Source organism: Nycticebus coucang, chromosome 23 (genome assembly GCF_027406575.1).
Source record: "Nycticebus coucang isolate mNycCou1 chromosome 23, mNycCou1.pri, whole genome shotgun sequence".
In the NCBI taxonomy this organism is placed as follows: domain Eukaryota; kingdom Metazoa; phylum Chordata; class Mammalia; order Primates; family Lorisidae; genus Nycticebus; species Nycticebus coucang.
Genome location: NC_069802.1, coordinates 32466210 through 32493753, shown reverse-complemented (window position 1 = coordinate 32493753; position 27544 = coordinate 32466210). Strand labels below are relative to the sequence as shown.

At 40.5% G+C, this 27544-nt stretch overlaps 1 protein-coding gene across 10 annotated transcripts in view; it reads right to left on the bottom strand.

Moving 5' to 3' along the window:
* LDB2 (LIM domain binding 2) overlaps nucleotides 1–27544 on the bottom strand; it is a 338074-nt gene that overhangs the window by 45609 nt on the left and 264921 nt on the right. For all 10 annotated transcript variants that reach the window (XM_053577585.1, XM_053577589.1, XM_053577593.1 and 7 more), the window contains exons 3-4: nucleotides 6970–7142; nucleotides 73–195 (exon numbers count right to left, since the gene is read on the bottom strand). In XM_053577585.1, coding sequence (XP_053433560.1) covers nucleotides 73–195; nucleotides 6970–7142 — 296 coding nt within the window. The remainder of the gene's footprint in view (nucleotides 1–72; nucleotides 196–6969; nucleotides 7143–27544) is intronic.

Sequence of the window (27544 nt, the reverse complement as noted above, 5' to 3'; positions counted from 1 at the left end):
GGTTTTTCTCTTGAGTAAAATGGAGGGAAAAAGAAAGAAAAGAAAAGAGAGTAAAACAATTAAATTACTTACATGCATGGCTAGAATGCTCCTGGGGACTAACTCTCGGTACTGTCTAATGGTGAAGTGCCATGTTTTTATTCTCATGAGATCGTCAAAGGTGAACTCCAAGATCAGTCTGCCTTCTGTGCACACCTGGAAGTGACAGACAACACACTCATTTTTCATGCTCTTTGTGAACGTCACGTTGTGTAACTCACATGCTGGTCGCTCAGGTTGTCTCACTTCCTGGGAGGCGCTTGCCCTCCGTAAAGATCTGACGCAAGTGGTCTATCTAACGGCCCCTGGAGAAAGGGGTCAGCTCTAGAATCAGCAGGTTCAAAAGGCTGCACAGCTGCTTACTAGCTGTGAGGTACTAGTAAGTATACTAGTTAGTAATGAAACTCCATAAGCCTCCATTTCTTCATCTGTAATTATGGGGGGAAACCCAGCTTAGAGGGATGTCGGATCAGAATCCATGGGCATTCTCTACCTCCCAGCTATCCCACCACTTTCATGAATCTTCCGCCATAGAAGCTTGAGTTCTTATCCTAATTTTAGTTATCCTACTCTGGGAGAAAGCATTCAATAAAATCATCCATGCTTAAGTGTGAGATGCTACAACATTACCCAACTAGAAGTTTTCATTTCCAAGGAGAGATTCTGGAGGGCAATGCTTAACCCAAGACAGTGGAACCTGGTGACTGACATGCAGGAAATAGAGCTATGTTTAAAGAATGTCTCTCTTGAATCTCATCACATCAGCAAAGACAAAAATTGCTGATATAAAAGGCCAGTCTTGGGGGGAAGGGCATTTTATCTTTCTAAGAAAAATATACGTTATTAATGAAATATAATAGAATTTCAGAGGCTTTCTTCCTTGACAGAGTAATCAGTAACAGGGTAGCATTTTTATCTTCTTTCGATAGTCGAATCTTTTTTTGTATGTAGTTCCTATTTTATTTACTGTTCTTTTTTGCTATTAATTAATTTATTTATTGTTAGGGAATCATTGAGGGTACAAACAGCCAGGTCACACTGAAAGGAAATGCAATCACAAGCCACTGAGTCCCTGTCAGCAGGGTGACAGGAAGTGGCAGTGGCATATTGGTTGAATTATGACAACTCACAGATGAGCCCAGCTCTGTCTTAGGGAAGCGAAGTACAATGGGGGGAGGGAGCCTTTGGCATCACACAGGACTGGATCTGAACCCTGACCCTACTTTTTACTCATTCCAGAACCTTGGGAAAATCAAATTTCCTCAACTCCAGTTTTCTCATCAGCAAAATCAGGATCATAATATCCTTAGGTAGGGTTGTTGAGAAAATACATTAAGTGATGTTATGTATGTGGAGTGCCTGGAATTATAGCTGGGACATGGTGGGGTGACAATAAATGATACCTCTACCCATGAAGAAATACAACCAAAAGGAACACATAGCCCTGACCAGCAGTGGTCATAAGGCGCCATCCGAGATCGAGGGGCTCCCTGGGGGCATCTCAGGGGCTCTGCTGGCAGGCACTGAGCTGTGCCTCCATCTCAACTCTGAGGTCCCCACAAATATTTGCTAGATTTCACCAGAGCAGTTTGATTGTATCTATTTTAATATACTGGGTTTCTGATAAGCTTTTTTTTTTTTTTTTTAGGAAAGATTTCTTAGGATTAAAACAAACACAAAACTTTAAAAGACACATTTAAAAAATTAATAAATAATTAAAAATAATTAAAAATGAATAGGGAATATATTTCCAAAACTATAATCCATGAAGATGGTGAACAGTTTCTATCAACTTATTATGAATTATGAATAATCACTTTCCTCTTTGAGAATTTAATACAAAACACCACCATTTTTGAGTTGCGATTAAGTCCTTAGCTCTGGCTTAGGTGCTTTCCACACTCTGTTATTGAAGGCAGTATTTTCTTTAAAAAAGCTAAATGTCAGTACAGGGGGATTCCTAACAAATGTTGACAGGACACAACGCAAGAAGGGTGCCAATCCAGATAATTATTGATAACCTAGGTAAAGCCCTCCTCTCAGATCCAATTAGCAGAATCTGTGGGTAACTCTGGGCATGTGGGCACCTTGCCTCAAAGCCCCTTGCTCGCGTGGCCTTCAGAGCCTTGCTTTTGGCATCTTAGCCATGAGAGCCGAGTGGGGGAAGATTTCACAGTCCCCAAACCACTCTCCAAAGCATCATTAGTCCTGGAATTAATTTAGCAAGATTTTCAAAAGACTCACATGGAGATTAAGCTACCCAGTTCCCCCTGGGCTGTTGGTCTGACAGAAGCCACCAGCAGTGACAGCTTCCATAAAAGGGAGATAGCTGTAGGCAGCCAAAAATCATGAGATGTCTTGACAACACAGGAGAGATATGTGGCTGCTATAATCCAGTCTTTTCAAAGAGGGGGTAATCCTGGAGATTTAAATAAATATTAGCTCAGTTAAATGTCAGCCCTTTTATTGTCTAACCTATTGGTTTTGTATTTATGAACCACAAGCCAAGGGCAGGTGGAGCTTCTTGTTTACTTCTCCGGGAGAATTTTATCATGGGAAGGGATGTGTGGAGTCCTCTGATGGATTACTCGATCGGAGCATTGGTAAGGTCAAATTAAATTGCGTTCTTTGTTCACAGTAACATAGCAAACTAGTTGGAGACCTTTCTAACAGTCAAACTGTCATGGGCCTACGACATGGAAAATTGCAACAAGCCTTGTGTTCCTCTTTTTTCCGTCAAAGCCAAGGAATCGGCTTTATCCAGGTGTACCATGTGTAAGATGGGGCTCCCTAGAACTGAATCTCAGTTGACTATGTTCGGTGTTTTCTTGAAAATAAATAAATAAATAAATAAACGACTTTCTTGAATGAAAGGAAGAGACTTGTGGTCATTGATGATCTCCCCAGGAAATTACCTCTCCAGCTTCATCCCAGGCCCTGGTCAGACCCTGCCCCTGCTCCAGCCATAAAAGTTAAAGGAAACCAAAGGCTTTGTGATTTGTTTTATATGCAACAACCCACAAATGGAATAGAGGTGCATAGAAAAAAGATATATATTTCTTGTTTGGAAATGGTAAAAAATGGGCATAACCTATAAAAGGAGAATTAACATCTTCTCTCTTCAGAAAAATTCTGTGCATTCCTCTTAATCAATACAATTAATGTAGCTTTTATCTAAAGTCGGCCTTTTTTTTTTTTAAGCTGCCTTTCACTTGGAATCCAAAATCAAAAGGGTCCCCAATTAAGAAAAAACATTTTCTGTTGTGCTGAATTCATGTTACCATACTGTGAGCTCTGACATTTTGTTTCTGTGGTAACCAAAATCAGCTGATTAGTTGGCATGGCAACAGAAAAGCTGTAATCCCAGCAGACACACTCTAATCAATGCCCCCAGCACAGATGGTCTCCGGAGGATCAACAAGAAAGAGGCTGGCAGGCATTCAGCTGATCACGTGCCAGCTGGAGACTGGGCCAGGAACAAGAGACCTAAAAAAGAACATTTCTCAAACTAACCGGTCGCTTCTTAACCCTTTTATTTCTTTGAGTAATTCTAAAGCAGTGCTGACCATGAACGTAGCCATACAATCCAATGGTTCTCACAGAGCTTTCAGGAAATAAAGTGTCTTTTTATTTAGGTGGGAGTGTTTATTTCATTTTCTTAGTCTTTCTGCTCAGAACAGCAAGCATGGGATAGTCCTGTTAGATGAATGGTTGCATAAAGCTCATTGTATTTTTCTTAGAGATCCTTCTTATGTAAGTGCATATACGTATGTAAATAAGAACAATTTGATCATTAATATTATAATTTGGTTGGAGTTTGGAGAATAGTAGAAATTCTGGAGCATGATATAGTAGACAGGTGAAGATAAAACGGGGAACGGTCAGAGACACAGTGGTTATTCATACAGGAAAACTGGTTGGTAGGTGCTTTTCTGCAGTAGTAAATAATTTCATAATGAATGAGAACAGAGAAAATATAAATCTGCATTTAAAGAGGGGGTTAAGGTGTCCAATAATGGCTGTAACTACTGTTCCAGTTTGTAAAACCTAAAAATAAGCCCCAAAATGTACCCTCAAGAGTGTTTCTTGCAGTGTCTGCCAAGGTTCCCTCCCTCCAATAGTATAACTCAGGGTCTTGGGTTCTGAAAACTTGGATGCGTGCTCTTCCAATTACCAACGCTTGTGTTCTACTTGAATCAAAAACCGAAAACATAAAAGGCTCTTAATATATGCTTTAAAATTCTAATTACATATTTACCCATTATCTAGAATGTTCCCAGTATCAGGAAATTGCAAAATGCTCACTGTACTCCTGGGGACTATTTCGTATTTCAGTTGATTAGTATTACAGCTGATTTTTAATTCACTAGTTGACCAAATTTTCATAAAAGCAACTCAGAACCAGTGGGTCAAATGCTATTTGGGGAACGAGAGTGCATTGATAGTCTAAATGAGAACCACGTAACGCTGCCTCCACATAGTATGCTAAGTAATGTCATGTACTAATAGCAGATCCCCCCTTTAAAATAAGCATTGGCTTCTGAACCCTCTTACTTTGTGCCACTGAAAGGAATTATCATAGTAAATAATCACAGTATTTTATTTTATGAAGATGAGTTATGTTTAATTAATATAAGAACAAAAGAAAAAATTAGAAAGATTCTTTGGGTAGTATAAAAACCACCAAGGATTTTTTTTTTTAAAAGAAAGAAAAATGAATCCTTTCAAATTTTCCTAAAAATAAATGTGCTTAATTAGCATCTGGACTAGGTCCACATCACTAAGTTCTATTTCCCAGAAAATGATATTTTCCAATCACAGTATGGAAATCTTCATTCCAGGAGTTGGCACATACACTACCATGGAGTAGAAGAAGGTGGGGGGAGTCCAAGGAATCAATGCTGGGGCCCAAGGAGCTGTGTCCAGGATAAAGCTCAGGTCTTCCTGTCTGCTGCTTTGGAAGCCTGAACAAATCACTCAGCCATGTGAGAGGCGGGCAGGCCAGGGTCAGGAAGAATGCAACACAGGGAAAACGTAGTTTCTTGATTCGAATGAAAATAACATGTCTGCAATTCATCAGAAGCATGGGATTCTTTTTGATCCAAAATAGGTTGTGAATGTCCAGCCCTCAACCTGCAGAGCAAAGCCCATGTTCATTTGCAAAAAAGTTCTGGCCTGAGAAAGAAAGAAATTAAGCGTATATATAAAAGGGCTGCTACTAATGCATTTGTTAATTTTCAGTGGCTACAGGATTTGGAAGTAGCTCTTTAATTATGGCAAAGCTCTTTATTTAATTATCATGGATTTCTTTTTCCCCTTAAAGCATAAGGACTTGGTATATTTTTCTTAAATTACCTAAAAGTAACATTAAGCCGAGAGAGAGAGAGAGAGAGAGAAAACAACCATAATAAAGCAGCAGAGAAAGCCTTTCCTTGCAGTGCTCAGATGTTATAATACCAGAAATGAATGGCTGTGTATCCATCTAATTTACAAGATTATGCAAATCTTTGCATTTCCAGAATAAAGGGAGACACGGGCAGATTAAACCATCACTCAGGTGATCGTTCTGTCCCATATTGGAAGTCTCATAGGAGCAAAGGTGTCTACGGTGTGCGTGAAGCTTCTTTGTTTTCCAAGGACAACTTTCCTCTCTGTTAAAACAGGGAAGAAAGAGATAAATCCTATCCTGTGTCCCATATTTAAAATGCCTACTGACAAAATCAAGACACTGTAGAAACAATGGCATTTGATGATTTGCTTTTGCATTTTGCCTTTGGTTTCCCATACCAGCAAGATGCTGGAAGGATGAAACCACAGCAAGATCAATCAATAAATAAGAAACTACATAAGTAACAGACACATCTTCAGCCTTCTAAATTGGGCTTTTGCAATTAACCCCGATAGTCCAACTTCTCATAACTATAAAGAGAGGGCTGTCATTTGTATTTTGAGCTGCTATCATTGATATCACAAATCATGTTCACATAAAACACAATGAACTAGTGTCATTAAAATAAACTTCTTTTTGACAGATTTTGTGACTAAATATTTGTCCTTGACTAAGTTTTCTACCTGCAAGAAAACATATCTATGGTACTCCAGAAAGGTCTTGGGCAGAGGGAAGATTCCTCGTGTCTATTTTCTGTGTATGGAAGGGATTCGAGGCATAAAGTGTATAGAAGGTGAGGTTCAGTCTCCATCTCTTCTACTTTTTATTTAACAGCCTTCGTAGCCCTTGAACTCTGCTGCAAACATTGTGGTATCTGATCCCAAGACTGCCTTTCCCTCTGTTGTTCTCATTCAGTCTTTCACAACCAATTTATGGCTCAACTGCAGTTTTTTTGACAAGCTACTGGTTTGACTCACTGACCAGTCACAGAGCTTCTTAGAATTTGGGGAAACCACCTTGGAATTCTTCATTCTCTAATTTCATTGATATTTTTATATTTTTCTGTTACTTACAGATTATAGTTGGATTGTGGTTAGTGGATTTTCCCCTTATTTGTTCAAATCTCAATTTAGCTATAATTTTTTTTTTTTTTAGTAACAAAGCACAAATACAGGACATAGACCACACAACAGGGGGATGTTCCATTCAGTCGAAGTAGACTCTGTGTACAAAAATACAAATTCTAATCCAGCAACTAAAATTTAAAGGCACCTGGATCTCTTTGCCCCTTGCTTTTGAGGTTCTGTCATCTTTGATTTTCATGTGCCTCCCGCCCAGTGTCACACGCACACATATCTAAAACAGGGTTCACCCAAAAGGTCATGCCATGTCACAGACAAAAAAGATTCTCTCCTGGTAGGAAGGCATCTGAGGAAAATGCTCAAAGTTCCAGGAGAAAACCGTGATTATTATCCTTTAATTCACTCAGAGTAGGAAAAGCCGGGGGTTGGGGGGTGGTGGTGGCAGACGCTGTGCCGTACCTTGGTGAACATGGGCTTCCCGTGCTGAGTAACCATCGTGCACTGGTCGCAGTCCACGGTGATGGATGAGTTGTGATATGACTCCTTCGAGTGTTTGAGAATGTAATACAGGTCGGTCACCCCGCCTTCAAACACAGTGCTAAAATATCGGGGGATGAGGGTCCTGCCGATAGCTGGGGGAGAAACACAGAGAAACAAACCATTAACAAGAACATCCCACTGGCCTCACATAACCCAGCCACAGCCCAGCCTCCTACCACTGGAGATAGCACATCTCAGTAAACCCTTCTAGGAGGCACATTTCTCTGTATAAACAGCCATGACCCTTCTGGGTTGCAGTTAATATATCTAATCCTCAACTATTAGGGAATAAGTACGCAGTCATCTGTCTAGATTTTGTGTCCACTGAACATCAATAAAAGATGGGTTAGTACTTGAAAAATAATGGAGGAAAATGCATTGACTAGCGTGCACAGACTGTATATCTACTTTTGAAGTGAACGTTTTTCAAAAAATAAGACAGATCCAACCTACTCAGATGTTTTCAACCTATCATTTATAGACGAGTTTGCCAACCATGTTTAGTTTTGTTAGTAGCAGCAATAATATAAAATTTAATAACATGAAGGTTTGTGAAGTATTTTGGCATTCTCTCGTGGGATCTTGATAACAAGAGAGAACAAGACTGAGACCCCAAAAAAGGTTATAGTGAAAAAAAAAGGTTATTATGAATGTTTCAAAGTCATATGACTTGTAAGTAGATAGTTGGGGCCTCTAATTCCATATCTGCAAACATCAAAACACCTGTTCTTTACAACACCGTGCCTCAAACTTCTCTAAAGAATGGAAATTTTTATTTTTATTTTTTATTTTTTTGCAGTTTTGGGCTGGTTTGAACCCACCGCCTCCAGCATTTGAGCCACAGGTGCCGCCCCTGAGAATGGAAATTTTTAAACAGTAATCCACATCTCCTTATACCAGATCCATAACCACGTAAATGCTGATGATTCTATCTGCTTTCGGAGCTCTATGTGATACCTCTCTGGAATAAAAGGTCCATTTTAAGGGAATGTAATTCCTTCCCCTAGGTCTAAACCGATCTCTCTCATTTCAACCAAGTCTTTGGTCTTGCCCCATTTTAGTTCCCGCGATTGTGTCAGTAGCTGGCCCTTTCTGATACATGATGCCAGGAGCCTGTAACAAGCCCTTTTTTCAGCAGTGATTTGAAATCCTCTTACTCCGGAAATCCCAACTCACGATATCAGGAATTTTGCCTATGTGAAGATTTTAAGGCAAAGTTCTAAAGCACTCTCAAGGGATCCAAGGTTTTTAATAAATCTCTTACATTCACCCTTGAAAGACAAAAATAATATTTAAGATAAATAAACTACCAAAGTGAGCTTGAGCTAAGAAAGATCACCCAATCACCACTTGAATGTTTTCAGATCTTTAATTTCATTTTAAAAGAATCAGTGTTAATCCATTTGGTATGGATCTATATCTCTTTTGTACATGGGCCTGAAAAACTTAGAATAAAGAGAATACTTCAACAAAATGTTTTTTTGAAGTGATTTTAAAGAACCCAGGATGGATGAATGGTCTCCGAGTAGTTGATAGAGTTGTGATTGCTTCATATTTGCTGCAGGTAAAATCAGTCAACATGTGTGTGTGCTAAATATTCCAGAATCTTCTGTGATTCAATGCTAAATAATCCTTTTACATACATTTCCTAAATACTGCCCAATCCCCAATACTGTGTATTCATTCTCTGAATATAAAATACAAAGAAGAGTAATTTGAATCCACCATATCCTTAAACATATGCTCAGCTAATATTACAAAGAAAACTTTCTAATGCTAAAACCCTTATTGTACTTTACTAAACAGATAAAATTAATTGAATACATTTCAAATATTCTAACTTAAAGCTAATTACCATAAATCAACCCAATTAATCAGACAATGTGGGATCTGTACTATTGAGAATAAATATAAACTATAAAACATAAAACATAAAAGGCAGATGTAGGCTGAAAATATTTCAGTATACCCAAGGAATTGCCACATTAAAAAGGTTACGGCAAGTAATCACCACTGGATTAAACTTTATTCATTATAAATCCTGCACAATTATTTCTTTATATCACTGTTTTCTGTATTTTATCATTTCATTTATAAGAGAAGTTTGAATGGGAAAAAACTTTGAGACTTCTTAGCTTAAAACCTAAGTTTTTAATTACTTCCCCAACTCCAGAAAAATGTAAAAACCGTATAGTAAATATCCTTAAAGGGAAACTCAGCTTTGCTTTACTGCATATTTGCTAGCACGCTAGAAAATGGTTGCCATAGTAACTGGAGGTTTGTTTTCAGCCCTGTTTCCTTTGTGGGACTGCCCTACCATTTTCCCACGATCCTGTTTGGACCATTAGTCACCAAGATTCACTATCCACTTTGGTAGAAAGTAGCCCTTGTGGACTATGACCATGGTATTCACGCATGACCTTGAGTAGACGGTCTCTGCTCCTTAAATCTGAGCAGGGCCTGGGATGTGCTTTAGTCAGCAGAATGTGGCACACAGGTGACAGTTTTGGGCTACGCCTCCTGGAAGCTTCCGCTTTGTGCATGGGAGGAAGTCTACTGTGTATAAATTCCAGCTCCTCTAAGACTGTTAGACCGGGAGAAGCCCAGCTCAGCTGTGCGGGGAGGTCCCATGAGGGAGAACCGAGTCTTCCAGCCAACAAAACCAGCTGACCTTCCAGCCAGCCCCGACTGGCAGGGCTGGAACAAGTCCTCTTCCTGGAGGCTACTCCTCAGCCCCCAAGAGCCGCCTCAGGCTGGGGTCACACACATGCAGCCGAGAAGAACTGACCCTGACGTGCTTGTAAAACCATTCGTATTTTCAGCCAGTGTTAGGTGTCTTTTTAACGTAGCCGTGCGTAACGGTAGCACCCTCTCTAGCTCACAGGCCACAAAGGTGGATAAATCAGAATCTCCCTGAAGGGAAGAGGGCAGCAGTTTTGCCATGAAAAAAAAAAAAAAAACCACGCAAATGATGGAAGTCTAGAAGCCTGTGTAGAGAGGATGCAAAGTAGAGAGCACAAGAGCCCTGGTGGCTGAGAATAAAGCCAATCCAGGCTGGAGGGCCCATCATGGGAGATGAGCCCCTTCCTTATTTTTCTTCTCAAGGTGGTTTGTATTACGTTTCTGTCCCTTGCCAACAGGGGAATGCTGACGACTTCTGTCCTGTTCCAGCAAGAAATGGGGTAGCAGACAATGAGGGGGTGGAGGGCAAGTGAGGGGAGAGACGAACTGGGGGAGACATCTGAGTCTGTCTCCCTGCAACACACGCCGTCACCGCTGCAGGAGACAAACAGGTGTCAGAGACTGCATTAGTTCCCTATGGCTGTTGTGACAATACACCACAAACTTAGGGGCTTACAACAACACATCTATGATTTTATAGTTCTGACAACCGCACCTGGGTCTTGCTGGGCTAACGTCAGGTTGCCAGCAGGCCTGAGTTCCTGGCTCTCAGGGAGCATCCATGCTCTTACTTGGCTCAGGTTCTGCAGGCTGTTCAGACCCCTTAGATGTGGCTCCTTCTCCATCTTCAAAACCCACAGGGGCAAGCTGGGGCCTGCCAAGGTATAGCTTCCCCTTCCTCTTCTGCCTTCCTCTTTTAATTTTAGGGCCCTTGTGATTTCACTAGATCCACCCAAATAATCTAGAATAATCTCCTCCAGTAGGGTCCTTAACTTAATCAGATCAGCGAAGTCCCTTTTGCCTTGTAAGGTAACATTCATAGGTACCAGCAATTAGGGCGCAGACACCTTTCAGATGCTATTTATTCTATTTATCATGACGATTATGCTACGAAGCGCTTCTGCTCTATAAGGGAGAGTGGTCAGAAATACAACAGACACTCACACTGCACACACAATGTGTGAACACACACACACACTATGTGTGACATATAAGTAACACCCGGTGAACGGGACAGGCAGCCAGAGCAAAACCCCAGGCGCCTACTGAAATCTATTGCTTGCTCATTGATTTCTTCCATAAACATTCACTGAGTCTGGAGCAGGTGTAAAGCTCCGTGGTAGGTGCTGACACACACAGACATGGATTTTGTCTCTGTCTTTTAAACGTCTTTCTATCAGGAGAGGTAACAAGTATCGAGGTATCTACAACACAACATGATAGTTGATCAAGTTCATAATTTAGATTTGTGACTTCGAACTCTTCACTGGTATCTTGCGAATCCTGAATTCACACAGTGTTGTTCTTTCTGAAGTCCTGAGAAGCTTAGCATGTCTTTTTAATGAAGTAAACCCTGCAGCCGCATTGCACAGTCGAATATAAATGATTTTAAATCAGTGAACCTTTCAGTTTTACATTTGGTGGCTGCCTAAAGCATCAGCCACAGCAGTTCCTAAGCTATTTAGATTTTATATTGTTACACGCGGATGTTAAACTCACATTTGACATTTATACTTGAATCCTTGGAATTAAAATAATTTAAATATTGTTATATATGAATCTACATTGTGCTCCTATTGACAGGATTGTATCTTTCAAATATTTTCAGAGTGAAATTAACTTTATAGACGATAATGAAGATGATTTCACTTTATGAACCCATTTATTTATTTATTATTTTTTTAGACACAGTCTCAAGCTGCTACCCTGGGTAGAGTGCTGTGGTGTCATAGCTCACAGCAACCTCCAATTCTTGGGCTCAAGTGATCCTCTTGCCTCAGTTTTTCTATTTTTAGAGACAAGGTCTCAATCTGGCTCAAACTCATGAACTCAGGCAATCCACCCGCCTCGGCCTGCCGGAGTGCTAAGATTACAGGCATGAGTCACAGCACCTGGCAGTATTATGATTTTAAAATTCCAAACTTTTCTTTCTTTCTTTCTCTTCCTTCCTTCCCTTCCTCCCTCCCTCCTTTTTTTGCTTCCCCAACCCCCCCTTTCTTTCTTTCATTTTGAGACAGAGTCTCACTATGTTGCCCTGGGTAGAGTGCAGTGGTGTCACAGCTCACAGCAACCTCAAAGCCTTGGACTTAAGTGATTTTCTTGCCTCAGTCTAATGAGTAGCTGGGACTACAGGAACCTGCCATAACACCTGGCTATTTTTGTTGTTGTTGTTGCAGTTGTCATTGTTGTTTTAGTAGGGCCAGGCTGGCTTCGAATCTGTCAGCCCCGGTGTATGTGGCCAGCGCCCTAGCCACTGAGCCACGGGCCCCAAGTGCATGAACATATTTAGATCAAAGCTCCAAACATTAAGAGGTTTGAGAGCTATTGTGATGTTGAGTAAAATAGGCTGTACATATATTATTTATCTGTGTATTCATTAAAGAGAAAGGAAAGTCACATATTAAATTATTCAGCAGCTGAAATGTGCATAAAGAATGTTTACATAATACCCTACACCTTGTAGGTAAATATTAGTCTAGGAATAGCTAAAAATTTATGCACAGCTAATTCAGATGCTGAGCCCTGAGTTCAAGTTCCTTAGGAAGGTTCTCATTGTTGTTTTCTTCTGCTCTCACCCACTCTATTCCCCTGAAGGTCTTGCTAAGGAAGTTAGCCTGACAGTGCTGTAGATAGGAGCTAGCATCTATCTTTTCCTGTGGGTATTACTTGTAGATATTAGGATATCAACAAGATATTTGTAGGTATTAGTGGAATTTTTTCCCCATTCACAATGCAAATGGTACAAGGTGGAAACTGGTTGAATAGATATTAAACTATTGTGCGTGCTCCCACAGCGGAAAGTCTGTCTTTTAGCACATCTTATCTCCATTAGTAATTATGAAATGCTTTCCTTAAACTCTTAAGACTGTTCACAGGTAATTGACAGGAAAGAAATTACACGTGGAAAATAATCACATGGGAAAATATTCAGACTAGTAATCAAGTATGAAATTAAAATAGTAATAAAAAGATTAAACATAAACAGGTGAGGTTGAGGCGAAACAGGCACACACAAATACTTTTAGATAAATCAATGCAGCAATTCCTTCTTGCCTGAAGAGTCTGAAATTCTCTGGAAGTCTATTAGGTATGACTCTCAGCTTGGGCAACACCATTGCCGAAGCGCGATTCTAAAGTTCAGGCCTTGAGTTCTCCAAAGTTCATCAAGTCCTTTGAGGAAGTTTTTCTAATGCAAGACCTTCGATTTGGGGCCATCATTTATTGATACTATTTTAAATGCCATAAAGACAATTTACTTCCAAAAAATGAAAGGGTTAGAGAGTCTGAATAAAATATATAGTAAGAGGAAGATTTATAACCAACAATGTTATTAGTACCACGTATTTAGCTAATGATTTGCCAAGTCTGAACAGAAGAACCAGAACCACAGTATCAAATATTTGTGCTTTTAATTAGGCAAAATTAATTATATTTCAAAAATTGATTATCCTATGATTAAAAAAGTTTTTTTCTAAACACGTTAATTGGTAAATTGGCTGTTTAAGGCAGTTTTATATAGCTCTGCTACATAAAAGGCTATATTTTAGAAATCCAAGTGGAAATTCTACTATAGAGATACACAATAAACATCAAGAGTCATCAAACTTACTTTAGACTTATCTGTATTCAGAAATCAATGAATGTATTATGTTAGCATGTAAATGAAGATACTCCCAGGAGTGAAATAAACAATACTGATGGTGTCATTTATGGTGAATAAATAAATATCTAACACAATAAAAATAAAACATGCTTAACTTTGATGAGGGTGCTATTGGTTCAAGGCAGCTCTTACTACTGGTCTTGATGGAGGGAATGCAAATCAAACTAACTTTATTTTTGTAAATTGACATTATTTCCCTTCTACTATGCCTTTTATTTCTTTTGCCAACCAAAGCAGTTTGACTTAAATATCTTCTCTCTAATGACCTCTCTTGGTATTTCAAAGTTTCATTCATTTTATATACATTTATTACATTCCTATTAGGAGTCAGATAGTGGTTTAGGTGCTGGGGATAAACAGCAGACAAGTGGAGAGAGAGAGAGAATAAATTCTGTACAAGGGAAGGAAGGTTGGTGTAGACTGGCCAGTCTCAAAGGCTGAGTGAGGAGGATGAAGAGATGGAACTCAGTCCCAACTGAACGTAGCCATGGGAAGACCTGGGAGGGGAGTGGTCCCAGTACAGGCACCACAAGGGCAGAAGCCCTAGGACAGGAGGGAGTTTGACTGTGTGAGCTTGGTGTATTGGGGTATCAGAAAGAAGGCAGTGAGGGAGGAGGGCCGTCCAGGAGACCAAGGTGACAGATGAGGTCAGAGAACAGGACTGGGCCAGATCATGTGGGACTTTCTAATCCATGACAAAGAACTTACGTTTTATCTTTAGTACAATGATGTGGGATTGGAAGATTTTAGCCAATGATACAATCTAAAGAACATACTCTATTATTCCTACATATATTATCCATCTGCCAACGTGGTCCTAAAACTCCACAAAAGTTTTTTACCCTCTCAAAAATACAATAGGCATTTTTTCTTCCATTTTCTACCTACTGGATTTTTAAAAACTAAGACTTCAGCCACACCACCTTGCACTAGGTTCTGAAAAAAAAAATAATGATGGATGGAGACCTCTGTTCCTGCAGTTACGGAGCTTCAAATCAAGTAATTCTTTGTGTCATGAACTCATTGATTATGGGCAAGCAAGATGTATGCTGTGACTCCATTTTGTCTCTCTTGTTCACCTGTTGTCTGACACACATTCATGAAAGAGATGATGAGTGAACAACATCACTTACAGATGTTGTGCAAACTTACATATCAGCCTGTTAAGATTCATCTCATTTAATTGAGTCCAGAGCTTCATAGTCAGATTATGTTGATCCTGATTCCATCAGTCATTGTATGGGCCATTTCTCCCACATGTGTGCCTTTCATGAAGGCAAAAACCTTTTAGCCTTTGTTCCAATGTGTTGCCAATAACATTGTGTAGGAGAAGCCCACAGGAATGGAGCTCTCGCCCAGCTGGACCTCTTGGTATGAATGTGATTCCTTTTGATGTGAAGTTGAAACTCTTTACTGATTCCTTCATAAGTCAGTGCTGTAGTTACTGATGGCTCCAGATGGTGCAAGGTCAGTGGGAGAGAGTGAGGTGTCAGAGAAGACCTAAGGTGGAAGATGAGTAAACTCCAACCAGGCACAGAAGGGAGGGGAAGTGTGTGGTCTGGGCAGAAGGAACAGCACGTGTCAGGGAGGGTGGTACGTTTCCCACCATCTGGGCTGTTGCCTTGACCAGATGTTACGTATTTACACCTTAGAGGACCTTGTTTGGGTGGACTACTTCATTACATGAAGCTCTCTCAGTCTGTTTCCATGGTAGTACAACATTCTTTTAGTGATTGAAACTTTATAATATAGTTTACATCTGGTAGACTTACTTCTACCCTCTGTATTACTGTTTCATGTCAACATTTTCATAACTACACTCTGCTTTTCATTCTTCAAGATGACCTTTAAAATAATTTTGTTAAATTCAAAAAAGAAGTTGGGAGGGAGATGGTTTAAATTAAATCAAATTTACTAAGAAAGAGTTGAGATTTTTACAATATCCTATATTCCCATACAGGGATGTGAAATGTATGTCTATTTCTTTAATTCTTTATTTTTATCTCAAAAAGAGTTCTACAGTTTTCTATACTTAGATATTTAACATTTCTTAAGATAATTATTAAATATGTTAGTTATGCTGAATGGAATGGAATGTTTTGATTATATTTGTATTTGGAACCAAGACAGTAACTGAATACTCTTATTAATAGATTTTTGAAAGGTGGTTTTTTTTTAAGTTTTCTACGTAAATATATTATTCCCAAATATTTGTATTTTTGTTCCCTTTATCCTTTCCAATATATTTGTATCTAATCCTTGTTTTTATGACATTTTTCTTTGTAATCCTAATAGATGTTTAATTTAATCAAATGCCTTCCCAGTAACTATTGAATTCATTAATTTTCCTTTAGAAAATTATCTTTTAACTACTGACTCCCTCTTGCACTCTTAATATAAAGTTTACCATCTCTTACTTACCAATTTTTGTATATATATTTGCATAAATTTAACTTATGTATTAATTAATCCTTTAGTAATTGTCAGTGAAAGTAATGGTCTACCTGAGCCAGTGTCTGGTTATGAAATTACGATGATGGGCCAGAAAGACATTGAGTGGAATGATTTTTAGGACCATTGCCTAATCTCAGTGGGTTTCTAAAATTTTAAAATGTACCCTTAGCTACTTTCATATTTTAAAAAAGTTCATTAAGAAGAGAATATGTTTAACATGTTTCTCTGATTCAAGTAGTAATGATCTCAATGATGGTAATCCTAATTAGCTCCTGATTAGTGATTATGAATAGCACTTAATATATGTGGAAAAAATAAAAAGGAAAATACTGAGAATTATTTAATAAATGTAATTAGGTTACCCATGATTATATTCCACACCCCTACTTTGCAGAAGAGAAATCCTATGGTCAGAGAAGAAAAACTACACAGCTACTTGGAATCAGGGTGAAATAAACTAGCACACTGATTGTTTTTAATCCACCAATGTCTGTTTATTTCTCTGCCCCAATTTCATGTTTATTACTTTCTAAATCACATTAGTAATACATGTGCAAAAATAAAATAACATTACTGTTGCAGACGCTCACTAGCTATTCCCTAAATTTGATTATTTTCTCTAGACATTGAGCTAGACCTCTCTTCTCAAACTTCCTTTCAGCTGGGTGCTGTCTTGTGACAGAGGTGGCCAATTCCCAATGAACATTCCCATTGTTTTCATTTTTTCCAACAGAATAAACATAAAGAAGGGAAATCCCACTTTCAGACATGACCAGTAAAATCACCCTATGGCTGTGTGCTATCCCACAGCTCTGATGGCCAGGAGCTGAAGAACCTTCAAGGATTCCATAGACCATGCCCTCTGTAGCCACATGCATGCAGGAGTCGGGAAACAGCACCCGGAGGGTGGCTGTTACATATCCAGAAATCCTAATCAGATGTCAGAGCAAAAAATACCTTTCCATGGTATTAAGGCTTTGAAATGCCAAAGTTAATTTGTTTAAACAGCCAGAGTCATAAAACAGTTATGAATAAATCGAAAGTTTCCCTGAGGACTCTTTACCCACCAATCTCAATGCTTTCACCATTTCCTAAGTTACCTTTATTATCAGTACATTATCCAGCTTTCTCGATGTTGATTATACATTTATATACACATATATGGTCCCACAGAAGACATTTTGAATGTGTTTTGTGCTTTCCTTTTGCCTCATTTTGTTTTGTTTTTATTTATGTAAACATTATATTAAATATATCTACATGGGACTTGTTCTTTTTATTCAAGAATACATTTTTGAGCTCTAAACATATTAGCATATATAAGGCCAATTCATTCATTTTAAATACTGCATCATATTTCTGAGTATGGCTATCTTCACATGTTGTCTAGACATTGTCAAGCTGAGAGATGTGAGAGATTGTTTTTCCTTTTGTTTCCCCCACTAAGAAGCAAAAATAAATATTTTATTCTACTAGGGGGCAGAAATTGACCTTCAAAATGCTGTTACCAATTTACTTCTTCGCCAGCCCTGATAATTCCTGGTTTACCCACCACCTTCACCAACACCTATTATTGTCAAATTTTTAACTTTTTCTCTTTAGATCACCAAGGATGCCCCTCACAAATTGATATTCCTCAGATTCTCAAAGTTTTATCTACATGTATTAGAAATACTAAGATGAAGCAATTAATTATAGACATCCAGCCCATCTGTTATTTTTCCAAGTGAATCACTTAAGACTTGACCTTTTTGGGTAGTTTGTGATTTTCTACCCAAAATCCATTCAGTTGGCTAAAGGGGAAAAAATTGCCATAGACTAGAAAAATGAAAACAATAAATCCACTCCTTTATTTTTTAAAGATGCCAAACTTCACAAATTCTTATAAAATTGTTTCAGTATGGTCTGTCAGGACCTCTCCAACCCAAACCAATGGCGACACTACAAGTCATTTAATTTTGTGTTTTAATATTAATGCAATTCATCTGTGTTAGAGAAATTTTGCCACAGAAACAGACATATGTGTGTGATTTCCAATTTAATCCAAAGCAGGAATCAGCAACCTTTAGCAATTCCAAGAGCTGTGAAGGAGAAGATTTCCTTTGTACAGAGAGAAGGCAGACTTGGGGAAAACTGGGCCTCCCCCAGGGCTGGAGATTACATATATAGAAGACATTCTTTCTGGGCTGTTAAGTGGACATTAAAATAGGAGCTAATAAAACGTGACCCTTGAAAATGGATTTTGAAGTCAAAAGAAAGGTTTGTGGAATTAAAATAATGAATTGGCTTCCCACACCCTTCCCTCATTTCCATCTCATCCTCTTCTTTAATGTGGTTGTGTCCTGCATCCTTCAAGATCTTGGCTCACGCAGCCTCTCCAGCCTGGAGGTCTCATTGTCATATCTTATCTTTTATTCACACTCCTAGGCATCAAGTCTCAGCTACAGCACCCAGGACTCTGCCTGAGCATCCTCCTCCTTTTCCTTAGAGTTTTCCTCTCTCTCCTTTGTATTCTTAAAATGATTATAAAATTGGGGACTGGGCTGTAAGTTTTTATTTCATATACTGGCTAGTTACTTATGTTGTGACATGGAACAAATGATTTATGCTCTCCAAACCCTAGTTCTTTCAGCTGCAAAATGACAATACCACAATAACAAACTCAGTGGACAGTTGCGAGTGTAAATAACGCCATACGTGCAAAATGCTTAGCGCAGAGCCTGACGCTGGTGAATGCATATTAGCTCTGATCATCACTCCCATGAAGCCTTGTTTACGCACAGACTTTGGGACTTACCCATTGTGTTGTAATTGTCAATTTTATTACCTTTCCTTCAGTGACCGCAGTTCCCTGAAGGCAGGGGACATTTCTTGATCATTTCAATATCATAGCACATTTGTGATGTAAATAGCTACTTAGGACATGTTTGGTAAATGGATGAATGTGAACTTGGCAAGTCTATTTGGACAGTCTGCCAATCTCAAACCTGTTATGCATACACATGGGTTTCTAATGCTGAGGTGAAGCCACTTTCAGTTCAGGGACAAGAGAATCAAGACCACAAAAAGAGGAAAATAAGATTTTTAGGCCTCTGTATCTGGAAATTTCACATCTCAATGTTCTATTCCAAATAATTATGGTTTAGGGACACACCATTTTAAAAGAATCATTTTAAAGTTAATTATGAGTTTTGCAAGTAAAAAAATGGCTCCCGACTGAGACAACTTAGTTTCGATGGGGCTTCTCCCTTATTATATGTGTGCACATAATTTACAAACATCTGAACTCCATACACAAAAGCACATTTCTTAAAGAAAAAAAGGTCTTAATTTGCATGCCAAGGCAGCATTCTAGGTGCATTTTACAGAGAGGTAAAAGTCCTTGGAAATGAGAAGCAGTAAAAGAAGGTCAGATGATTCACAGTCCACGGCAGTCCACCGGGGGCTGTGCTTCTGACCCTTCCATGGTGTCTACAAGAAAAGGAACAACCATTCTGACAGAGAATATATGTAGCTCAGGCTCCCTAGCAGCAGGAAGAAACAGCCTGTGCACCCAGCCCAGCCTGAGAAACCACCTGGGCGCCAGCTGAAGGCTTCAGCAGGGAAAGCAGCCCTCGGACATCCTGATGCTTCTACAATGACCCCAGGGGGCATGATCTTTGGACTGAGCTGCCGGTGCTTACACATACCCACTAATGTCCCCACCAGGTTACCTGCCATAACCAGCCCACATGGCTTCCCACCACCATCCTGGTGCCCTGTCCTTTAAGCAGTCCCATTGCCTTTCAACGAGGGGACTGCTAAATCAAATCGACATCTCTTTCTGACTTAATAGACCTCAGGAAGCTGGATCCTTAACAAAATGGAATTAAGAAGCGAGTAACACCCAGCAGAGCAATGGAGCCTCAGTGCACAGAGGTGTGAAGTTTCACTCTCAGGATGTGATTCTGCACCAGAAATGTCAAGTCATCCACTGGAGACGGCCGCCGAGGAGCCATCGTCCTGGGACTCCATGTTCCTGAGAGTGACACGCCAGAGCTTCTGGATCTGAGTTCTGGATTCTGCAACATGTCCAAACTCCAGTTCAAGTTCCTATGGTGTTGTCACAGTTGGAAATAAGGGGGTGGGGCATAGGCACAGGAATGAAGTTTATTGGGATGCCAAAATCCATAGAAAATCTTCTATTAGCTTGGGAGCAATATAAGTGGGGGGAAACCCCAAAACACTGCCTGGCCTGTACTTCCTGGAGCCCTTGGACGCCGCGGCCTGGGCACAACATTACTAAGAGCAGAAGGCTTTCAAACATGCCCCACACTCGCTCTGCCTTTCCTCTGCTGTGTATTCTTTCTGTCTGGCCTTCCTTCCTTTATTTTTCTGGGCCATTCCTTTCTTCCGTGAGCTCCCAGCTCCGGGACCACTTTTTCTGGGGTGCCTTCGCTGATTTCCACAGGCCAACTTGGCTAGGCATACTTCCCGTGAATTCCCTTAACAGCCCACGTTTCTCTGCTGTGCAGTTTTCCCCATTACAATGGTTCGTAAACTCAGACTCCTGGGGAGGGCTGGGTCCGGTACCTGGGGCCTCCAGCTCTCTCAAATTTCCCCGTCTCTCATTGTGGAGATGGGATTCTCAGAAGACAAAAACAAAACCTTCCATTTCTTTTCATTCCTTCCTTACTAGGGAACATGCTGCTGCCTTTTTATTCTGCCTGAAGCTCTGCAACTGCTAGAGACACGGGGGTGCAGTGCAGAGCCAGCTCGAGACTCCATCCCACTGAGGGAGACCCTCCCCAGGGGCCGGGACAGCACAGATCTCTCCCTTTTCAGCCACTGGGAATGAAGGGAAGCCACGTGGTGAGATGATTTCTGGAAAGACAAATTTGAAAGGTGGAGTCTCTTTCCTAACATTCCCAAACTGCTACGTTTCTGAGCCTGCCCACGCTCCACTTAACATATTAAAATACGATGGACCGCCAAGCTTTACCCAAGGTTCATTATAGTGAGGACTTGGTGTGATGAATTTGTTGGAGGTGAGGGATTTGCAGCAGTCCAAGAAGGCAATTCTCGGAGCCACCAGGCCATCGTGAGCATGTATGAATTGATAACTGGGGTGATCATTCGTGCAATTTCAGGCTGTGGAGATATGAACAACATCTCACTAGTGGATAATATCTGTTGTCAAGGCACATGTTTTATTACCCCCAGAACGCCCTCTTGTTTTTGCAAGCTGCTGGTAGATAGCTTTGATTTTTTTTCCCCGGCAGCATAGAACCTTGGAAGGTTTTTCTTCTTCTTCTTTTTTTTTCTTTCATCACAGAAGTTAATGGTAGAGAAAAATTAAAAAAGAAAAAAATCAAAATTGCAGATAAAAATATTATGAATAATTATTTCATCAGGACTTGAAACACCATAGAAAGGATTCTAAATGCGTATTTTAATATCTGTAGCCAAGGCGGGAGGACTTTGCGAATGTCAGAAGCACTGTTCTCCCTGCCTGAGGGATTCTCAAGGTTGAGTTGTAACTGTCTGCTATTTCTCTAGTCTCTGAGTATCCAAAAGTTCTATATCTATCACTTTTACATGTTGAATGTCCAAAACAGTGCCTGGTATGGTTGCCAAATAATTAATATGTTCATTCATCACATCGAGTCTCTCTAATAGCTGAAAGATGGATCTCAGCAGGTAGGCTGGGAGCCAGATCTGGTGGACACGAGCCAGGAAAAACGATGAGCCTGTATGCAGGGTGCAGGCAGGAAAAATCAGGCAAGAAGTACGTTGTGAGTTGCTAGAACGAAATGACTCAGACTAGTTGGAAGGAGAAACCAACCACAAGCTAAGACGTTTGTCTTAGAATCCAGACAGGGAACAGGCAAGGAGCATGTTCCAAAGCAGCAGGGAATTTCGTGTTGCCAGGGAATGTTTTCCTCGACTCTGAGGCTTCTTGCCTGTGGAGGGATCCCCGTTGAGGTGAGAGCGCTCACCTCGCTCTGCCTCCTCATTTACTCCACCTGGGGAAGGTGGGCAGGGGAGAAGGGTGGTGAAATCTTATCAGAGAGTTAAATTAGATGGAGAAACTGGGCACGTGGGGCCTTCCCTTCTCATTTGCAGATAAGAGATCGACAGGGAGGGTGTGTTCCACCTGCTTCCCCCGGGCAGTCCTGTGGTTGACCAAATGGTGCTGGTGACGGAGCAGGTGAGTCAACTTGTTCCTGCACTCAGTGTGATGAAAGTCACTTGCCTGGAGACGTACGCCATGCGCTCCAAAAGCTGTCCAAACAGAATTATAGGTAGATGATTTGTTTCACATTGACCTTTGTCTTATTTGTCAATTGGTTCAGAACGAAAGGGTTAAAAATTTGTCCTTTATTTCAACTCACTGACAAATAGTTGGCAGGTAGCAAATAAATGTTTTCACTCCGTTCAGCTCCACCAATGCTCTGCACACATCTTCTATGTGTCAACTTTCGGAGTGATTACAGCAGTAACCAAAACAAGATTTCAGGCCAAACCATGGGTACCTGTATCACGTGCCAGACTCCAGAGAAAGGAGTGTATCTCTGAGGTCATGACAGCTGCTTCAGAGACAAAAGCCACTGCTCAGTGTTCAGGATTATATATCTCAACTCTTTAGCTGACCCGGGCTTCTACAGCCCCCAATGCATCTTGCAAGGTGAGGTCCTCGAGGACGAGAACTCTGCCTTAGACTCTATCTTGGTCCCGCTATCTAGAACAAGGCTTGGCTTAGAGCATAATAATAGATGGTTAGGTAGATGGGTGGATGGAAAGATGGATGAATCCTACAGGATAAAGAAAGGTGTGTGTTGAAAAGAAAATGAAAATGACCTCTGCTTCAAGGGATTATAGAAACAAGTTAGAATTTGAGCTCTCCTTACAATTATGTTTCTAAATCAATGATGCAAATTTAGGAAGGGGTTTTCAAAACTAATATCATGGGGATTTTTCTTAGATTAAGAGCCATATTTCAACACTACAAGTAAAGGTGTTTTGATAAAGACAGATGAATATTCAGTGGAGAAGTAAAGCTTACCGTTTGGTAATGAAGGCTGCTTTGATTTTCAGAGCAGGCCAAGCACCAGTTGGAGAACCAATACCAAGTGCTTACTTAGACTTAGAGAGACCTTAGTTTGCAGTTTTTGGCCAGGGCTGGGTTTGAACCCACCACCTCTGGCATATGGGGCCAGTGCCCTACTCCTTTGAGCCACAGGCGCCGCCGAGAGCTTGGTTTGGATTATACACGTCAGGGGGAGCAAATACAGAGGAAAACATCAGCTGGGAATGTCTGGCGCAGGGGAGGCATTCAGTCAAATGACGCAAATGAGCCAGTCAGGTGCTTAAGAAAAAAAGCAGGATAAGAACAAATCACTAAGACGAGGCAATGCTTAGAGTTATGGGAAATAGTGAGAGTCTAATTTTCTCTCTGCATCCCAAGTCCCTGGAGTCTTCAGGATGCCTTGAGGATTAAAGACAGGGTGTCAAGAAGAACAATAGCCATTGGCTAGCTTCGTATGAGGGTTTCGAACGAAAAGCTTTGGAGTTCAGCTTTTTCTTTGCATATAGAGACTAGAAAGGGGTTTGAATAAGATAGAAATAGATCTGGATTTAAAGATTTTACAGTTTTAAATTTCTATGTATATTTTATAACAGTCCAGGAGTGCTTAATTTTCTTTCTTAATATTCATGTCATATCACTGAGAAATTCAGAAGGAATTTTATGGATCTGGAGTGAACACAGTAGTTAATGGGGAAAACACTAACATTTTTGTGTCCAAACAGTATAATTTTAGAGACTCAATCAGCAAAAACAATGTGCAAAATAGTTATACAGGATCACAAAATTTGGGACAGTAATGGCTTTAACTCTGATTAACTTATTCCTTCAGTGTCCCATGTTACTAAGTTTGTTTCTCTATAGACACCTCCAGACACTTTGAACCAGGCCCACAGATCACCCTCGTTCTATTCCAAAGCCAAGCCCGTGACTCCACGGTGTGCTGTGGGCCTTTTTTATTCATTTTCCTGAGTCTTCAGCATCTTGTCTATTTCCTGGCACACAACAAGGACTTGATAATTATTTGTTGAATGAGTGAGGAAGTGATAACGGCTGTAAATTCAGTAAAAAGATACCATTGAAAGTAACTGGAGGAAAGCCAGAGGGAGAAAAGAACATGCAAAGTAATGGCTTTTAAACATATTCTTTAAAATAAATGACTATCTAGGTGCTATCAATTAAATGATACTTAAATATGAGTGAATATGGTCACATTTATGTCAGTATGCTGACATGCCTTGAAAGCTGCTCAAAGTGCTTGGAATATATATATATATATAATTATAAATATATAAAAAATACATAATATATAACATATATAAAATACAGAGGGTACCAAAAAATGTATACATGTTTTGAAAACCTGTATGAAAACTATAAGACTGAAGTCACATTTGACTTTTGCAATTACAAAAGATACAAATGTTATCAGTATATATTAAGTATTAGCTTTTTTTTTTTTTTTTGCAGTGTTTGGCCAGGGCTGGGTTTGAACCCGCCACCTCTGGCATATGGGGCCGGCGCCCTACCCCTTTGAGCCACAGGCACTGCGCGAGTATTAACATTATAATACATTTTTTTCTTTCTTAAAATATGTATACATTTTTTGGCACCCTCTGTATATATAAAACTATATATATTATAGATATTTATTTAAAGAATTTGGCACATCCCTTACCATCACCTCTATTACTACCAGACTTTCCACGATACATTTGTGAAGCAAACTGCTTTTGGTCTCACAGAGAAAAGAATTTCATACTAAATAAAATGACTATGATTCTGAATTTGAGGTGTTCAAATGTCAGAGATTTTATTAGGACTAAAGATGTGATAATAGTAAAGCCTCTCCTTACCACCCTTTCCACCTCTTTTCTGACAGTTTTAGTTTCATAAAAGTAATAACATTATCTGTTAATGTCATCAGAATTGTCCCGTATCAGGGATTTTTGTTAAATAGGTGTATTTTAGCAGCTCTTGCCAAACATACGAAGAAAGTAACTTGGTGAGATGATGTGTTAATATGCTTCATTATAACCATATTATTAGCCCTATGCATCCCATAATACCACATTGTAAACCCCAAATATATTAAATAAAACAATTTAAAAATATACAAATTGGGCAGTGCCTGTGGCTCAGTGAGCAGGGCCCCGGCCTCATATACCGAGGGTGGCGGGTTCAAACCCAGCCCCGGCCAAACTGCAACAAAAAATAGCCGGGCGTTGTGGCGGGCACCTGTAGTCCCAGCTACTTGGGAGGCTGAGGCAGGAGAATCGCCTAAGCCCAGGAGCTGGAGGTTGCTGTGAGCTGTGTGATGCCACGGCACTCTACCGAGGGCAATAAAGTGAAACTCTGTCTCTACAGAAAAAAAAAAAATACAAATTATGTCACTAACACTATTTCTTATTAGGTAGCAATCCTTGGATTAGCATTTTGCCTGTACCATCGCCTGCAGTAACCTCAGCGATTCACACAGGAGATACTATTATTAGCCTAATTTTATAGATAAAGAAACTGAGGCTTAGAGAGACAAAGGTCACAGATCTAGAGCATCTGGCTCCCAAATCAATCAGCCAATCAGTAATATGTCTTGTGCTGTGGTATTACTGTGTGAGATAGTTACATGTCCTTTGCATTTTGATTTAAGTTTATTGACAAGTGAATCCCCTAAGTCTCAGACCTTTTTTATTTATTTATTTATTTATTTTTTATTTTTTTGAGACAGAGTCTCACTCAGTTGCCCTGGGGTTGAGTGCCATGCTGTTATTGCTCACAGCAACCTCAAACTCTTGGGTTCAAGTGATTCTCTTGCCTCAGCCTCCCATGTAGCTGGAACTAGAGGCACCCACCACAACACCTGGCTATTTTTAGAGATGGGGGCTCGCTCTTGCTCAGGCTGGTCTTGAACTCGTGAGCTCAGGTGATCTACCTGCTGTGGCCTCCCAAAGTGCTGTGATTACAGGCATGAGCCACCACACCTGGCCCCAGCTTATTTTTATCCACATTATAGGTCAGCGATGAAAGCTTTGCTAGACTGACACCATCTTGTGACTAAAGGCTACAAAAGTATAATTGGTTATTTTTTTATTTTTATTTTTTTTGTAGAGACAGAGTCTCACTGTACCGCCCTCGGGTAGAGTGCCGTGGCGTCACACGGCTCACAGCAACCTCTAACTCTTGGGCTTACGCGATTCTCTTGCCTCAGCCTCCCGAGCAGCTGGGACTACAGGCGCCCGCCACAACGCCTGGCTAGTTTTTTGTTGCAGTTTGGCCGGGGCTGGGTTTGAACCCGCCACCCTCGGCATATGGGGCCGGCGCCCTACTCACTGAGCCACAGGCGCCGGGAATTTGTTCCCTCAGGTCGCATTGGGATGCGTTAAATATCCAAGGGCCTTAAAGGTTGTTTAGTCTAATGGTGTCTGGCCATGTTTCCTGATCTTTAAAACTTTTCTGTGGTTCCCCACTTCCCTGAAAGTGAAATTCAGACCTCTTAAGGTGACTTGTAGGGATCTTTCACTGCCTGGCCCCACTGCTTGTTACCCCCGGTCCCTCTGTGTCTATGTACCCACTCACCCCTCTCTCTGCATCCCTGCTGCCCACGCCCTGTCACAGACACACACTTTCAGCTTCTGCAGCACAGGACTTCTCCCAGATCCTCTGCTTCTGGCTTCTCTGCCTTGAATTTGAGTATTAGTGCCCGAGGTGCCATCTGCTTGGAATGCCGTCACCTTCCCTCTGGTTAACCTCTCCTTGACAAGCCTCTTCTGGACAGCGTCCGCCAGTCCTGCTCTGCAGTCTCAGACCACTTCTCTCCCTTGGATTAAACCATTTACTTGGTCATCCTCCCAGGGAGATTATAACTCCTTGAACGTAGGGACGACAATTTTGATTCATCGCCGTGCCCCACAGTACAGGACTGAAGCAGCCCAGAGAAGTATTTGGTAAATAAATGAGTTAGACCCACTGAGTGCTTGTCCATGAATAGATAAGCTTGGGGTCAACTGGGAAAGACATAAAGGCAAGAAAGCCTTCGAGCAGCACAGCTTTCTGAATATTGGGAATGTTTTTGCACGGGAAGCAGTTCGAACCACCCTGAAAACTCACAGAAGCTTACACATAATTACGAAATCTGCCAGTTTCAATAGTTTCTCTGAGTGATGGGAGGCTGGCGTGATGTTACAGCTGTGACAGCATCATCCCTTGTGAAGAACATCTCAAAGCTCCTCCAGAAAGCCAGTCATGCCATCACATTCCATGGCGTTGACATGGAACCCCTGGTGCCTTCTGTTCTGTCCCACGTTACAGAGTGGCCCAGTCAGAAGGGCACGTCCAAAACTCTTGTTTGTGATATAGGTTTATACAGGATGGGGAACTGAAGTCCTGAAAGGCCCCTGGACAGGGCCAGC